Consider the following 17691-nt stretch of genomic DNA (forward strand, 5'->3'; position numbering starts at 1 on the left):
GAGAGATCGGCTGTTGCCAGCTTGGTGTTTACAATGTATATCCCCCTTGTGGGAGTTTGCCAAGTTTCCTTGATGGGAAGATCATTCAAACAAACAAACCCCGACTCTTTTCGATAAGTGCACTGGGTTCTTTACGTGCGTTACACAACACACGGGACCAATGGTTTACGTCACATCCGTATCAGACCTGCGGAGGGTTAATTACAACAGAAAAAAGGATAAACACATAGAAAGAATCTGTTTTAAGTAAAAAAGTCTTTTAATTTTAATTCGCCATCATTTATCTCCATGTTTGGTATAAATAATTAACATCAACATCCTCAATTGATAATTGTGACCTGTCACCACAAAATTAGCTATAAGTCGGAATTTAAAATAAATTAGCTATTGGTATTTCTGACTTTTGCAGATCAAGAGCTTTCCAATGGCATATAACACTTGGGGTAACAATAATCCTCCCAAGACGACAGAGCTTGTGGAAACAAGAGAGTTCTCACTTATCTAATGAGAAAGATTTGACTTTGACCGGCTGTAATGGGAAATGGCACAATAGCTCATTTCGTCATGACCGGTCACAATTGATCAATTAGTAATAAAATCAATAATGTCATAATCAATAGTCACTAATCGCTATGTAATTGATATTCCTATAGATTCCGTTGCCCATGTCAGCTCTCGTCAAGTCAACTCCTACAGTACTTCTCTAATCATCAATGATTTGCAGATAGAAGATCTAGCCAGCTATACTTGTATAGTTGGTCCAGTCAGACACACTCTCATATTACAACTTCCAGGTTAGTTCAACCATTCTTAAAGTTGTCTTTAAGACGCTGGACACTATTGGTAATTGTATAAGACCAGTGTTCTCACTTGGTATGTATCTCAACATGTGGATAAAATGACAAACCTGTGAAAAATTTGAGCTCAATTGTTCGTCGAAGTTGCAAGAGAACATTGGAAGAAAAAACGCCCTCGTGTGCTTTCAGATGCTTGATTTTCGAGACCCCAAAGTGTAATTCGGAGGTCTCGAAATCAAATGCAAATATTTTACTGAAAAATTACTTTTTTTATATAAAAAACTACAGAGGGAGTCATTTCTCACAATATTTTATACTATCAACAGCTCTCCATTGAGAGCTCTCCATTGATCGTTAGGAAGTAAGTTTTTATGCTAACAATTATTTTGAGTGATTACCGATAGTGTCCAGTGCCTTCAATCTCTTTGAAGACAAACTCAGTCATCAAAAGAGCATGTCTTGGCAGAGCGATCTCGGTCACCGAACCCAAGCTCTGGTGTTGTCATCAGCAGAGTGTGGTTTTGAATCCCGGCGATGACACTTGTGCATTTGAGCAAGGCGCTTAACCATAATTGCTTCATAAAAAAAGTTGGGAAGGAAGTGCATACTGCTCTACTAGCCAGGCTCCTAGTGGATGATACCCATGCCTGCATCCTACAGACTGTGAAGGTGGTAATCCTGTTTCAGCCCCAGGAGTACATGTAGGTGGCTCCTAGTGAAAGATACCCATGCCTGCATCCTATAGACTGTGAAGGGGGTAACCCTGTTTTAGCCCCAGGAGTAGGTGGCTCCTAGTGGATGATACCCATGCCTGCATCCTATAGACTGTGAAGGGGGTAACCCCGCTTTAGCCCCAGGAGTAGGTGGCTCCTAGTGGATGATACCCATGCCTGCATCCTATCAGACTGTGAAAAGAGTAACCCAGTTTCGGCCCAGGAGTACATGTAGGTGGCAACGTGTCCCTGGTGACAGTGAAGTGTAGCCCTCACCTTGAAGTGGCCGCCCGTGGCCTTGTGATGTTAGGCGATCTCTCATAAAAAAGGTTCAAAAAGGGGGTTTCCTAATATTATTTCCTTTGATTGTGATTGCAGTTGATAATTGTACACCACCCTGTCTGAATGGTGCACTGTGTGTGGACGGTGGATGCGAATGCCCAGTTGGTCTGATTGGAGCACAGTGTGAGCTGATAGGTGAGTTGGGTTAGAAGGGTACATTTGGGCTAAGCTGGGTATTGATCTTTGAGTGCCCAGTTGGTCTGATTGGAGCACAGTGTGAGCTGATAGGTGAGTTGGGTTAGAAGGGTACATTTGGGCTAAGCTGGGTATTGATCTTTTAGTGCCCAGTTGGTCTGATTGGAGCACAGTGTGAGCTGATAGGTGAGTTGGGTTAGAAGGGTACATTTGGGCTAAGCTGGGTATTGATCTTTGAGTGCCCAGTTGGTCTGATTGGAGCACAGTGTGAGCTGATAGGTGAGTTGGGTTAGAAGGGTACATTTGGGCTAAAAGCTGGGTATTGATCTTTGAGTGCCCAGTTGGTCTGATTGGAGCACAGTGTGAGCTGATAGGTGAGTTGGGTTAGAAGGGTACATTTGGGCTTAAAGCTGGGTATTGATCTTTGAATGCCCAGTTGGTCTGATTGGAGCACAGTGTGAGCTGATAGGTGAGTTGGGTTAGAAGGGTACATTTGGGCTAAGCTGGGTATTGATCTTTGAGTGCCCAGTTGGTCTGATTGGAGCACAGTGTGAGCTGATAGGTGAGTTGGGTTAGAAGGGTACATTTGGGCTAAGCTGGGTATTGATCTTTGAGTGCCCAGTTGGTCTGATTGGAGCACAGTGTGAGCTGATAGGTGAGTTGGGTTAGAAGGGTACATTTGGGCTTAAAGCTGGGTGTTGATCTATGTTAAAAGTGTGGGCTAGTGATGACAACATCAATTAATACTGATTTCTTCTTTTTTTTCCCCCTTTAGATTATGGTTTCATAAATGTAAGCCCACCAGATGGTCAGGTTCCTGTTGTCGGCATGAATGTCACATTCCAATGTCTGGTACCCAATAACACTGTCTATAATAATCCTGTGTGGTTACTGCCGGATAGAGGAGAGATACCGTTGAAAGATGAAGGTAGGTCAAAGGTCACGTAGGACCTTATATGGTTTTTAACTTGAAGCCAATGATCTCACATATTCCTTCCATTTGAATACTAGTCTGGATTCTAAAAACTTGCAGAAACATGCTACAATTTCTTCATCATTTTACAAACACAAAGTCAACAAGTTTGTTCTTTGCTTTCAATGTAAAAGACAACTACAAAATATTACCTGTTAACTACTATGTCAAAACATTCATTAAGACCTTCCCTCGCAAGAAAAGGGAGCTATTTGTGTGAGCAATATTTTCATTTTATTTGGTTGTTACATGTATGTGACACTGTCATTAGAATACATAGAAACAAAACTAATACCCTCGTAGTCTTTTGCTTACAGACAAAATTATACGGTGGTTTAAAGGCAGTGGACACTATTGGTAATTACTCAAAATAATTAGTATCATAAAACCTTTTCTTGGTTATGAGCAATGAGGAGAGGTTGATAGTATACAAACATTGTGAGAAACGGCTCCCTGTGAATAATAATAATAATAATAATAATAATAATAAAACAGTATTTATATAGCGCAATATGAATTGACAATCCTCAAAGCGCTTAACAGCAAAATGAAAAGCATTACAAGAAAACAAAAACTTATAGGCCTAAATTCCCCAATTAAATCACAAAACCAAAAATCATAAAATTAGGCCAGACCAGCTGTTACCTACACGTAAATTAAATGAAACCATTAAAAATACTAGATACAACTAAAAGTTCTGAAAAATTACTCTGAAGTAATGTAGTTTTTGAGAAAGAAGTAGTTTTCCACGAATTTGATTTCGAGACCTCAGATTTAGAACTTGAGGTCTCAAAATCAAGCATCTGAAGGCACACAACTTCCTGTGACAAGGGTGTTTTTTTCTTTCATTATTATCTCGAAACTTCGACGATCGATTGATTTCAAATTTTCACAGGTTTGTAATTTTATGCATATGTTGAGATACACCAACTGTGAAGACTGGTCTTTGACAATTACCAATAGTGTCTAGTGTCTTTAAGAGGGATACCAACATAGGACTAGATAGCTCAGTAGTTAGAGCACCGATATGCTAAACCAGAGGTAGTCTCGCTCTAGTTTATATTTCTTTGTTCAATCCCAAAATCATAATCAAATAGATTATACTGTAAGGGGAGGTACACGTTTGGGAAAGACCAGTCTTCTCACTTGGTGTATCCCATCATAAGCATAAAATAACAAGCCTGTGAAAATTTGGGCTCAATTGGTCATCAAAGTTGCGAGAAAATGATGAGAAAAAAAAACACTCTTGTTAGACGAATTTGTGTGCTTTCAGATAGGAATAAAACACTTCTAGCTAGAAGTCTTTTATTATTTTAGTGAGAAATTACCCCTTTCTCAAAAACTATGTTACTTCAGAGGGAGTTGTTTCCCACAATGTTTTTTTTCTTTTAACAGCTCTCAAATGCTTGTTACAAAGTAAGTTTTTAAGTTATTATTTGTTTTGAGTAACAACCAAACGTGTACCTTCCCTTTAACCTAGAGGTCATTGGCTCAAATTCCATTTTTTGTAAATGTTTCTCTGAACAAACCCAAATTGTTTATTTTTAATGTATTCATTTCAGGTGGCTCAACACACATTTATACTGAGATAGTATCCGATGATGAAACGAGTCTTAACTTTATTGGATTGAGGTTAAATGATTCAGGAACCTATACCTGCCAGGTTGGCCCAGTTAAGTATCAGTACACGATCGTAGCTCTAGGTAAGTACATGTACACATTCAGTAATTGTTCTATCACTTATACATGTAGATTGGTTGCAATACGCGTCACTGACAGCCCTATTTGATGTATTTTACACGTGATGAGTGCACGAGAGTCATTTTGGACCAAAATTCCAAACTCACAAAATTCTCAATTAATCTGAAAATTGTTGTATACCTGGTCTCGACTGATAAAATGTCTTCAGTAGTCGGTTCTTTATAATTTGGAACCATAAAATCATCAGAATTTGTTAACCCCAAATCTGAAATTTTGACCATACCGCCATGGTAGATTTTTTTTTCATTTCGGACCAAAAATCAAAACTCATTAAATTCTCAATAAATCTGGAATTTTTTGTTGTATACACAGTCTGGACTGATAAATGTCATCAGCAATCTGTTCTGTATCATTTGGAACCATAAAATCATCGGAAATATTTTGACCCCAATTCTGAAATTTTGACCATACCGGCATGGTTGATTTTTTTTTCATTTCGGACCAAAAATCCAAACTCATAAAATTCTCAATAAATCTGTAATTTTTGGTTGTATACCAGGTCTCGACTGATAAATTGTCTTCAGTAGTCGGTTCTGTTTAATTTGGAACTATAAAATCATCAGAATTTTTTTAACCCCAAATCTGAAATTTTGACCATACCGGCATGGTAGATTTTTTTCATTTTGGACCAAAATTCTGAACTCACAAAACTCTCAATATATCTGAAATTTTTTGTTGTATACCAAGTCTCGACGAATAAAATTCACAGTATTCTCAATATATCTGATTTTTTTTTTTTAATACTAAGTCTCGACCGATAAAATGTCTTCAGTAGTCCGTTCTGTATCATTTGGAACCATAAACTCAGCCGAAATGTTTTGAACCCAAATCTAAACTTTTAACCATACCTGCATGGTCGATTATTTTTGGACCAAAAATCCAAACTCACAAAATTCTCAATAAATCTGAAAATGTTTTTTTGTATACTCAGTATCGACTGATAAAATGTCTTCAGTAGTCCGTTCTGTGCCCTTTGAAGCCATAAAATCATGGAAAATTTGTTGACCCCAAATCTGAAAATTTGACCAACCAGCATGTTCGATTTTTTTCATTTTGGACCAAAAATCCAAACTCACAAAATTCACAATAAATCTGAAACTTTTTGTTGTATACCCAGTCTCGACTGATAACCTGTCTTCAGTAATCCGTTTTGTATCATTTGGAACCATACAATCATCGGAAATCTTTTGACCCGAAATCTGAAATTTTTACCATACCGGCATGGTTTATTTTTTTCATTTTGGACCACAAATCCAAACTCAAAAAATTCTCAATAAATCTGAACTTTTGTTGTATACCCTGTCCGACTAATGAAATGTTTTCAGTAGTCTGTTCTGTGTCATTTGGAATCATAAAATCACCTGAATTTGTTTGACCCCAAGTCAGAAAATTTGACCATGCCAGCAATCACAGGTGTATGACTGGTGTGGGATTCGAACCCACGACCTAGCCCTTTTTGTTACAAAATCTTAGGTTGTTTGTCAGATTTTGTTTGATGTGTACTTGTTCTTATTGTGTTAGAGTCTGATTATGTCTTGTTATTGTCTAGTTCCTGAATGTGACCCACCGTGTCGTTATGGAGGTATTTGTATCAGTGGACTCTGTGAATGTCCGTTTGGATTCAAGGGACAATACTGTGAATTCATTGGTAATTATCAACCAACGTTTCTAGCATTATAAAGCCCGGTTCACCACTTCCTGTGAATGCGATACGAATGTTGATGTCACTTATTCACAACGAATGGTTTATAGGGGTTGAGCTGTGCTCAACTCTGTTGCGAATAACGTAGCGAAAATGGATTTGTGACTTCAAATTTGTGTCAAAATCGCATCGTATTGGCATTAAGTTTGAACCGGGCTGAACACCAGTCAAGTCTTATCTTTGTTATTCATTGGTAATTATCGGTCAACGTTTCTAGCACTCTTTGACCTCACTTGTTAAAGGAACACGTTGCCTAGGATCGGTCTATAAAAAGCGTTTGTAACTGTTTTTTTATAAAATGCATATGGTTGGAAAGATGTTTTAAAAGTAGAATACAATTATACACACAAATTTGCCTCGAAATTGGGTGGTTTTCCTTTTACTGTGCGAACTAACACGGTCACCCATTTATGGGAGTCAACGTGTTAGGCGCAAAAGGAAAACCGTGCAGTTTCGAGTCATGTTTGTGTGGATCAATGTATTCTACTTTTACAACATCTTTCTACCCATATGCATTTATAACAAATGGTTACAAACGCTTTCCAAAGACCAACTCGACCGATCAAAGGCTATGTGTTCCTTTAAAAGATTTGGGTACTTTTTGTAACACAAAACACAATGTCAACTGATTTACATAAACTAGTAGGAAGCTTCCCTTAAAATATTACTTGATGATGTGCTGTAGTTTTTGAGATATTAGTAATACAATGTCACAAAGATGTGTTTTACATGTCAAAATAATTTTCATCTTCTGAGACAAACATTTTTTTTGTGACTTGTATTACTCATTTCTCAAAAACTACAGCACCCATCAGCAAATAATATTTTACAGGGAAGTTTTCTACTATCATTATATTCAAACCATGTAAGTTTAATGTAAATCTGTGTCCTACAAAAAGTACCCTGCCATCGATTTCACAAAACTCTTCCCAGGTCGAAATTCCAGTTGAACCTAGTTAAACTGGGTTTAACTGGAACTAGTTGAAACCAGTTGATAAACTAGTTAAACACAGTTAAAACCAGTTGGTTTAATATGGAAAATGGACAGAGACCAACTGGTTTATAATTTCAACCTAGTTGAACACAGTTAAACCTAGTCCAAACCAGTTGGTTAATATGGAAAATGGACGAGTTTGATCACTATCCAGTTGAACCAGTTGACCCCAGTTAACTAGGTTCAACTGGAATTTTGACCTGGGTTCCTAACTTAGGATTAATCTTAGGACTTGGGACGAGTCCCAACCCTGCACTGTAGCATGCAGACCTTAAGATTAACTTGAGATTTAAAGACGTTTCCAAACTCTTTGTTAGCTCTTCTCTCTGTTAAATGCTGCACTTCATTTTTCTTGTTGCTATTTGTAACAAGGAAGGCAGCGGTTGCACTTGAAGGGCTTTGTCAAACGAGGCAACTTTACCAGGCAACCTTGAGGCAACCAACAACAGCGCCCAATTCCATGGCTCTGCTTACCGTAAGCACAAAATCGGCGCTTACGGAAGCAGGGAATTATGTGCCTACGGCAAGCGTATTTCACGGGTTAGCGGTGAATTTTGGCTTCTGCGCGTGCGTACTCAACGTTACTAGGCATTCTACGCTTACAAGGCCAGCTCAGAAATTTGGCGCTTACAAGTAAGCGGGGAATCGTGTTATTGTACCAATTTGGTAGCCAATGGGTCATTCTTTTAAAAAAAAAGTATTCCAGTCCCCAAGAAAAATGTGATGTGAACATTGACATATGAATGGCTTTTCTTGTTGGAGATTGCCTGGAACTGGTTGCCTGTACCTTACCTTTTGTGACATAGTCCTAACACTAACTAATTACAAAATAATAATAATAATAATAATAATAATAATAAATTCTTATATAGCGCATTTCACAATAACCGTATCAATGCGCTTTACATTAGTGCCCTGGTCATAGGGCCAATAACATCCCTTAATGTTTCTCAGCTCCCTGGGAGTATACAGCCCTGAGCTGCCTGTAAGGCGCTTGTGGCTTTTTCATACACAATATCAACCTCTACCCTCGCTGGTACCCATTTATACCCCTGGGTGAAGAGAAGGAATTATAGTAAAGTATCTTGCTCAAGGACACAAGTGTCAGGACCGGGATTCGAACCCACACTCCGGTAACTGCACCAGAACTTGAATTCGATGCTCTTAACCACTCGGCCATGACACTCTACATAATGAAACTGCACAAGCTTTTGTAGCAACAACTACTTCAGATGCAACGCAATGAGGGTAACTTGAAAAGGCGGAAAGTAAAATAATAACAATAATAATAAATAATATTTATAAAGCGTCTATTACAAAAGTTGCAAAGCGCTGTACTGTAACTACGAATAAATTATAATAACTGTGAAAATGTTCCCTACTCCTTTGTGAACACCAAAGAGAATAGATATATCTTTATCTTTACAAATATTATTTAAATATTGTTTGGGACCACTTCGTAAAAATGTACCTCAAATTTAATTGACGTCAATAATCTATTTGTGAACAAACTTCTTCTGCAAACGCTGTTTTCCCAGCATACTTAATTTGTTAAAGGAGCATTGCAGAATTTGTTTTGCTGGCAAAAGAGTTGCTGGCAGTGTAAGCACATTATGTAATCCACCATATGACAAACCTGTAGAAGTTTGAGATCGATCGGCTATATGGGTCACAAGGGAATAATGAAAAACCCATCAAAAATTTTGCATTGCATCGATGCCAAAACAAAAATGAATATAACACTCACTGAGCGATAAACTCCGAAATTAGATTATTTGTTTCTCACCAAATATGACATTTCAGACAAAAATATTTCAAGGGATGTTTTCAGTTAGCATCATCATTAGACCGTGTAAGTTTTACAATGTAAAATGTTTTACAATGTTTTACAGTATGTAAATCTGTGATCTTCACGATTTTTTTTCTCTTACCAATTCTGTAACGTCCCTTTGACATTGTCCCATATTCCTAAACTAATGCTCATTTTATATTTGTTTTTAGATTTCTCCATTGAGATTGAGCAGCCATGGGACCAGAATCCAGAGATTGGAAGCGATGCAGAATTCATTTGTAGAATTGACAGTAGAAGTCCCTACACTAACCCGATATGGTATAACCAAGATGGAGATGTAGTCACCGATAACCAAGGTAACTCGGGTTACGACCTAGTTCAGATAAGTTAATCTAGTGGAAATGATAGTAGAACTCCCTATACTAACCCGATATGGTATAACCAAGATGGAGATGTAGTCACCAATAACCAAGGTAACTCGGGTTACGACCTAGTTCAGATAAGTTAATCTAGTGGAAATGATAGTAGAACTCCCTATACTAACCCGATATGGTATAACCAAGATGGAGATGTAGTCACCAGTAACCAAGGTAACTCGGGTAGTCACCAATAATCAAGGTAACACCAGTTAAGTTCTAGTTTAGTTTTATAGATGTTTTTGCAGCAAAGGTTTTATGGGAGTTCACCACAAGTTAACTGGTGCGAATTATTCGTTGTGAGTTTGTGATGTCAACATTTTGGAGTATTGCATTCATATTCACAGGAAGTATGAACAGGGCTTGACTTGGGTTAAGTCCTAGTTAAGATTTGTTAATCTAGTAGTTGTCATTTAAAACCTGAAGTTTAACCATAAAGATGTGATCACCATTAATCAAGGTAACATGGGTTAAGTTCTAGTTAAGATTGGTTAACCTTTGGGCAGATGTTATACCCAACTCATCAGAAAAAAAACTTGTACAACTGTTATAATCTTACAATTGTTGTAACTGTTTCATGATTCGTGATTAAATAATATTGATTATTAATACTGATTTGACTTTGAACCTGACTTTGAGTGTTAGACGTTTTAGCTTGCATATTAATGATTGATTACAGATTATTGATTTTCATTCATTAATTATTGATTATTGCTTATTGATACTGATTTGACTTTGAACCTGTCTTTAATCTTAGATGTAACAGCTCGTATAATGAATATTGATGACTGATTATTGACTATTGGTTATTGGTTATTAATACTGATTCGACTTTGAACCCTCTCTTTTTTTGTAGATGTAACAGCTCGTATAATGACAGAGACAATAGATGAACATTCAACCAAACTGATCCTAAGAAGTCTTGAGGTTACTGATAGTGGAACCTACATGTGTAGTGTCGGACCCATCCGATCTACCTTTGCATTCTTTGTCAGACGTGAGTAACATCCAGTTTACTGCTAAACTGAACCCTTTTCATTCTTAAACAAACAATACAGAAGCGGTAAGAAACAAAAATCGTGAAGATCACAGATTTACATAAAAACGTACACGGTCTAATGATGATGAAAGTAGAAAAAATCCCTTGAAATATTTCTTTTTGAAATGTCATATTTGATGAGAAATAAATAATCTAATGTCAGGTTTGGAGTTAATTGCCCAGTGAGAGTTTTATTAATTTTTGTTTTGGCATCGATGCAATGCAAAATTTATAATATTCACTATTCTTTGGTGACCCAGATGGTCGATCAATCTCAAACTTCTACAGGTTTGTCGGTTTATGTGTATGGTGGATTACATAAAGTGCTTACACTGCCATCAGCTGTTTAGTTAGCAAAAATTAATTCTGTAATGTTCCTTTAATGCAAAGTTTAACATTCATACATGCCTCTTCCTACAACCTGCTTCTTCCCACCCATAAAGTGATTGTTTTCATTTATGCAACAAACCGTTAACGACCTGATGTTGGTCCTTTTAAAGACACTGGACACTATTGGTAACGGTCTAAGACTAGTCTTCTCACTTGGTGTATCTCAACATATGCATCAAATAACAAACCTGTAAAAATTTGAGCTCAATTGGTCGTCAATTGGTTGTTGCGAGAATATAATGAAGGAAAAAAACACCCTCGTCACACCATTAAGTTGTGTGCTTTCAGATGCTTGATTTCGAGACCTCAAATTCTAAATCTGAGGTCGCAAAGTCAAATTTATGTAAAATAACTTCTTTCTCAAAAACCACGTTACTTCAGAGGGAGCCGAATCTCACAATGTTTTATACTATCAAAAGCTCCCCATTACTCGTTACCAAGTAAGGTTTTTTGCTAATAATTATTTTGAGTAATATCCAATAGTGTCCACTGCCTTTAAGCCGTGGTACCTCAGGCCATTACCTATTGTTTGCATGTACATCATAGGTCATTTTCATTGGTAAGCAGTTTGCAACAGCTAATAATATGTTGTCCTTGTTATTGTTTTCCATAATGTTAGAACCAAACTGTGGTTTTGGATGTTTCAATGGTGGTAGCTGTGTCAATGGAGCTTGTCAATGTCCTGATGGATTCACTGGAAACTACTGTGAAGTTCTGGGTAAGTCACCACAAGGGATGTTTACGTCTAAAGCCCTTCCCTCCACATCAGGGCCCTTGGTAGATTTCACAAAGATTGTTTTTACTTAGGATTAGTCCTGGGACTCATTAGGGGATATTAAAAACTTAAGGCTAGTCCTAAGAAAGGACGAAAGTCTAGTCTTAACTTTTTGTGAAATCCACCCCAGGAAACTTCACTTAGCTTAATTGATGGTTGTATGCTTCAAGATGCATTGAAATTGTATGACAGTGAAGTTTCATATTGGACATAAGACATTCACATAGGTTTGTACAGTGAATGTGTGCTTTTATTTTTATATTGGACATTGGACATTCACATAGGTTTGTACAATGAACTTCTGCTTTTATTTTTTATATTGGACATTGGACATTCACATGGGTTTGTACATCAATGTGCAACCTCCAAACGAAAATAAGGACATTCACTGTACCTGCCGTTTGTGAATGTCCAATATCGAAAAAGCAAAGAAGACACTCACTGAACCTGTGTGAATGTCCAATGTCCAATTTCCAAATAGCAAAGTAGACATTCACTGTACAAACCTATGTGAATATCCAATGTCCAATATTGACTTGCAAGGTAGACATTCACTGTACAAACCTGTGAGAATGTCCAATGTCCTATATCCAAATAGCAGAGTAGACATTCGCTGTATAAACCTGTGTGAATGTCCAATGTCCAATATTGACTTGCAAGGTAGACATTCACTGTACAAACCTATGTGAATATCCAATGTCCAATATTGACTTGCAAGGTAGACATTCACTGTAGGCCTACAAACCTATGTGATATTCCAATGTCCAATATCGACTTGCAAGGTAGACATTCACTGTACAAACCTATAAGAATGTACAATGTCCAATAACGATTTGCAAGGTAGACATTCACTGTGCAAATCTATGTGAATATCCAATGTCCAATATCAAACTAACTTTACTGTTATGAAACAGCTTTTAACTTGTCTACCGGTTGTATTTTTCCATTTGTTCTGATCTTCATATGATCTGTTTTCAGTCCGTGAGGTTTTTACAATCAAGATAGACGGAGCCGAAGATCAGCCTAACGTTGGAGACAGCGTCAACTTTGTGTGTAGTGTACCAGGAGGCAGCAACTATGGCAACCCTATCTGGTTAGACGCTCTGGGAGAACTCATCTTGGACATAGAAGAAGGTTTGAACCATAACCAAGTTTTCTTAATATCTTGTTTTCTTATTATCTTTATTCTAGTTGAGAAGAAATATTATAACATTGTCAAGCTCTTTAACCAAATAGCAGGAGTCACATTTTCAGTAAGAGATTTTGTATCATTCATTAATTAAGAGATTGTTTGTTAAATTAAACCTCCAAATACAAGTAAACTGCTGAAAAAAAACCTCATAAAAAAATGAGTTCTTACTCAAATACCATTTGTGATGGGATCAAGCTAAATGAGATACATTAAATTGTCAGAAATATCAATGTGGAGAAACAAGCAAAAACAGGCCAAAAGGTGCGAAATTTTCAAAAGTATTTATTTTGTAAATAACAATGACAATTTATATTAAATTTTATATTGGCAACTTACTTCCTGTAAAACAAGAAACCAGTTTGGTTCTCTCGCATTCCTGGGAGGTTTCTACTTTCAAATGTATAAAACAAAGAAAAATGACCTGGGCCCAATTTCATAGAGCTGCTTAGCACAAAAAATTGCTTAGCATGAAATGTCTTACTTGATAAAAACAGGATTCCCGACCAAATTTGTTGCATATTGCTTTATTACTGGTATTCAGCTGTTGTTTGCTTATCCTGAAAATCACGTGGAAGTTTGGTTAGTAGTCTTGTTTTTATCAAGCAAAAATTTCATGCTAAGCAAATTTTTGTGCTTAGCAGCTCTATGAAATTGGGCCTAGGGGTCGATTTCACAAAGAGTTAGGACTAGTCCCAACTTAGTCCTTGGAGATATTAAAAACTTAAGGCTAGTCTTAAGTTAGGCCGAGTATCTCGTCTTAACTCCAGATAGGACTAGTCTAACTCTTTGTGAAATCCACCCCTGGGTCAAGAAACATCTCAGTTTGCTTGATCGTAGTGTTTAGCTCTGATAAGATTGACCATTCTCTTGTGTGTTCTTGTCGTCATCAAGTTTTGTGTTTTTGATTAACCAGACGGAGGGACTGTGAAGATGTTTGCTGAACCGTTGACTCTGAGCGCAACACGGCTCGTCATTAACCAAATACAAACTGACGATGCTGGGAACTACAGTTGCATTGTGGGATTGAATAGAGCAACACTCTTCATCAGTGTTAGAGGTCAGCAAGATATTTTTGTTACTATTATTATTTTATTTTTTATTTTTCTTATTTCAGCTGAGTGGCAACCACTCATCCAAGCTTGTGCAAAGATACAGAAAAAGTTCAACACTAAAAAAAGAACACAAACCTCTTGAAAATTATGCTTGGATTTTTGAGAATTTTCTCACCATTTCAATGACTCTGAAAAAAGCCGGTTTGGTCTTGACATTTCGAACAGTACACTCTGCTCGTCCTCTGCTTTAGACGAGCAGAGTTTACTGTTCCAAACGTCGAGACCAAACCGGTTCTTTTCAGAGCCAACACTCCCTCAAAAGAGATTTTACACATGGTTGAACCCGCAAGTTTACTATGCATATTTATAGTCACTCTAATTATCCACACCATGCAAAGCTTCAAACACCATTTAAAAGTTTTATTGCCATTCATTTCAAAAGTAATTGCCAAACTTTGCCTTTTAGCGTCTGATTGCCGAACACCTTGTGCTAATGGAGGAACCTGTGTACATGGATCATGTATCTGCCCTACTGGATACGACGGGGCATTCTGCCAAAACAAGAGTAAGTTGATATTGGTCTAGATATATTGTTAATAATAACAAGCAGAGTATACTGTTTGAAATGTCGAGACCAAACCAGTTCTTTTCAGAGCCACCACTCCTTCAAAAGAGTTTTTACCCATGGTTGTACCTGCAAGTTTACTATTAATATTTATATTTATAGTTACTCTTATTCCCCACACCATGCAAAGCTTCAAACACCATTTAATAACAATTGTATTGTATTACGTTTTATTTTAAACTGGAACACACCCCTTAACCCTGGGGAAGGTAAAAATATTATAAAAATAAAAAACAGTTAGTGAATAAGTGATACGGAAAAGGAAATTTAACTTATAACAAAACATTATACATTGAAAAAGCCTAATCACACAATTTGATTCTCTTTTAAAACAGTAAATAAAAAGACATACTTTGCAAATGTCTATCAAAAACTTAAGCCTGTCTTCCCTACCAAGATCAATAATATAAGCCAACATAATTTTCCTAAGGTCGTTGTAAAATGGGCAATCTAGCAGATGATGGATTTCAGTTTCAACATGAAGGTGACAATGCGGGCAACTTCTTTGGGTTGACTCTAACCCTATTTCAATAATAATAATAATAATAAAGCGTTTTACACAAAAAGGTTCCACAACGCTTTACAACAAAAATAACAAGCAATCAAAAATTAACAAAGCAAATGATAAATAAATAAATAGCCTAAGAGGTGAAATAATGATGTCTTCTGTATCCACAAAAGTGCTCAATGACCTCTTAGGTACATGTAATAGCCATTGCAATAGGTGTTGTGTTTGTTTTAGGTATTTTTGTTTTATTTAAAAATTTGTCGTTGTTGTTATTGTGATATTTCCAATCATCAGGGAGAATGTATTTAAAGGCAGTGGACACTATTGGTAATTACTCAAAATAATGGTGGCCATTATACCTTACTTGGAGACGAGTAATTGGGAGAGGCTGATAGTATAAAACATTGTGAGAAACGGCTCCCTCTGAAGTGACGTAGTTTTCGAGAAAGAAGTAATTTTCCACGAATTTGATTTTGAGACCTCAAGTTTATCATTTGAGGTCTCAAAATCAAGCATCTGAAAGCACACAACTTCGTGTGACAAGGGTGTTTTTTCTTTCATAGTTGTCTCGCAACTCCGACGACCAATCAAGCTCAAATTTTCACAAGTTTGTTATTTTATGCATATGTTGAGATACGACAAGTGAGAACACTGGTCTTTGACAATTACCAATAGTGTCAAGTGTCTTTAAGAGCATATTTAATAATGCAGCGCGATAAGTCAAGAGTGTGAATACTGGTGACTTATAAATCTTTTTATTGGTTAATTCAATAATTGATTATTAATTGTTGATTGATTGATGACTGATGATCGATACTAACTGCCTGTTACAAAGCTATAAATATTTAGATATTTCATATTTGCAATGTACAATCATTTTCCACAGTCAACGATGACTCGGTTTTACGAATCCGCATTCTGAAGGGTCAGAATCCTACGCTGGGTGATAGTATGCGCATCATCTGTGAGATACGAGGATCTAGTGGATATACTGATCCCATATGGACTGGTCCTGATGGTAATATCATCTACTCAAGGGAACAAGGTACGTATAGACATTCTAGAAATTGAATCTTGTGAAATGACAAGAAAACCTGTCTGATAGAATCAAGTGGCCTGTCATGGCCGAGCGGTTAAGAGCACCGGATTCAAGCTCTGGTGTTTGACCAGCAGAGTGTGGGTTCGAATGCCGGTCGTGACACTTGCTACGTCAAATTGGGGAGAAAGTGATTTCTGCTCTACCAGCCAGGCTTCGGACTGATGATACCCAAGCCTACATTCGTATGGACTGTAAAAGGGGCAACTCTGTTTTAGCCCCAGGAGTAGGTGGCAACGGGCTCTGGAAAAAAATAAATGTAGCCCACACCTTGAAGATGGCCTTCAGGCCTTGTGTGTCTGGCGACGTGCATAACAAAATAAAAAATAAAATATAAAAAAATAAAAAAATAATTGTTGATAACATGACTGGTAACTTGAAATGAGGCAGCCTTTTTGATAACCTTGCCAATGAATTTGATGTTGAAAAGAACATTTGGATTAAGTCCAGGCTTCTTTAAAATGGGGATAATGATGGACTGTTTGAAGGTTTATGGGAAAACACCAGATGCAAGAGAAGCGTGGATGTGTTTTAGTAATGATTGGTAACAGAAAAAATGCAGACAACTTTTGATAAGCTACATGTATGTAAGTAGTATATATTTGGTTTGCGGTAACACCATGTGTGTATCTACTTGCCAGGTAGAGTCTGTTCTTAGAGAACTGTCTTTCTTTATTCTACTATCGCGGAGTAGATGTATCGGATGTTCAAAAGACTTCTCAGTTCTGAAAACAACTGTCCTGGCTGGGACTACTACTTTAGCTTATAGGATCGTTATTATCTGCACTACCGCGGAGTCGGTTCTCTTGAATTGGTCCGCACATCAAAGGGATTCTGATACCTCACCATACAATGCCTCAAATCCTATGTATCTATGTAGGTAGAGTGTCTAGAGATTAAGACCTATGGCTCATTGTTGGTAAACCGTTTGGTTTGCTTCAAAATTTTCATTTTAGTCATTTGAAGACGATTGGAGCATACTGATCGAAACATTGACTTGTCAAACACCGGTTCTTTCCAGAGCCAACACTACTAAAGGACATGTTCACATGGTGTTACCGCAAACCTCAGCTAGTTAAACTCCCAACGCGCAAAGTTTCAAACCCTAATTGATCTATGTAATTGATTGACTTGTAGGTGGCAGTGATCATCTATTCAGCCGACAGACATCTACTTCTAATCGGTTATTCCTCTCCGCTGTATCTGAGGCTGATGCTGGAACCTACACCTGCCAAGTTGGGCCACTTACTACGGAATTCATCATCTTACCAAGACGTAAGTCTTCATCCCACCTATTTTACATCATTTCATTGCTATCAATAGATGGAATGCAATACGCTTCATTGACCGCCATCTTTGATGTATTAACACTGAAAAATTGCACGCGTC

General features: G+C 37.3%; 1 protein-coding gene across 1 annotated transcript in view; it reads left to right on the top strand.

Annotated features, from left to right (window-relative positions):
- LOC117301759 overlaps positions 1-17691 on the top strand; it is a 241232-nt gene that overhangs the window by 152946 nt on the left and 70595 nt on the right. Inside the window, exons 98-110 of the mRNA XM_033785780.1 lie at positions 654-794; positions 1889-1987; positions 2763-2915; positions 4523-4663; positions 6271-6369; positions 9419-9565; positions 10482-10622; positions 11674-11772; positions 12808-12963; positions 13935-14078; positions 14540-14638; positions 16093-16251; positions 17440-17577. Coding sequence (XP_033641671.1) covers positions 654-794; positions 1889-1987; positions 2763-2915; positions 4523-4663; positions 6271-6369; positions 9419-9565; positions 10482-10622; positions 11674-11772; positions 12808-12963; positions 13935-14078; positions 14540-14638; positions 16093-16251; positions 17440-17577 — 1716 coding nt within the window. The remainder of the gene's footprint in view (positions 1-653; positions 795-1888; positions 1988-2762; positions 2916-4522; positions 4664-6270; positions 6370-9418; positions 9566-10481; positions 10623-11673; positions 11773-12807; positions 12964-13934; positions 14079-14539; positions 14639-16092; positions 16252-17439; positions 17578-17691) is intronic.

This window comes from Asterias rubens, chromosome 17 (genome assembly GCF_902459465.1).
Source record: "Asterias rubens chromosome 17, eAstRub1.3, whole genome shotgun sequence".
In the NCBI taxonomy this organism is placed as follows: Eukaryota; Metazoa; Echinodermata; class Asteroidea; order Forcipulatida; family Asteriidae; genus Asterias; species Asterias rubens.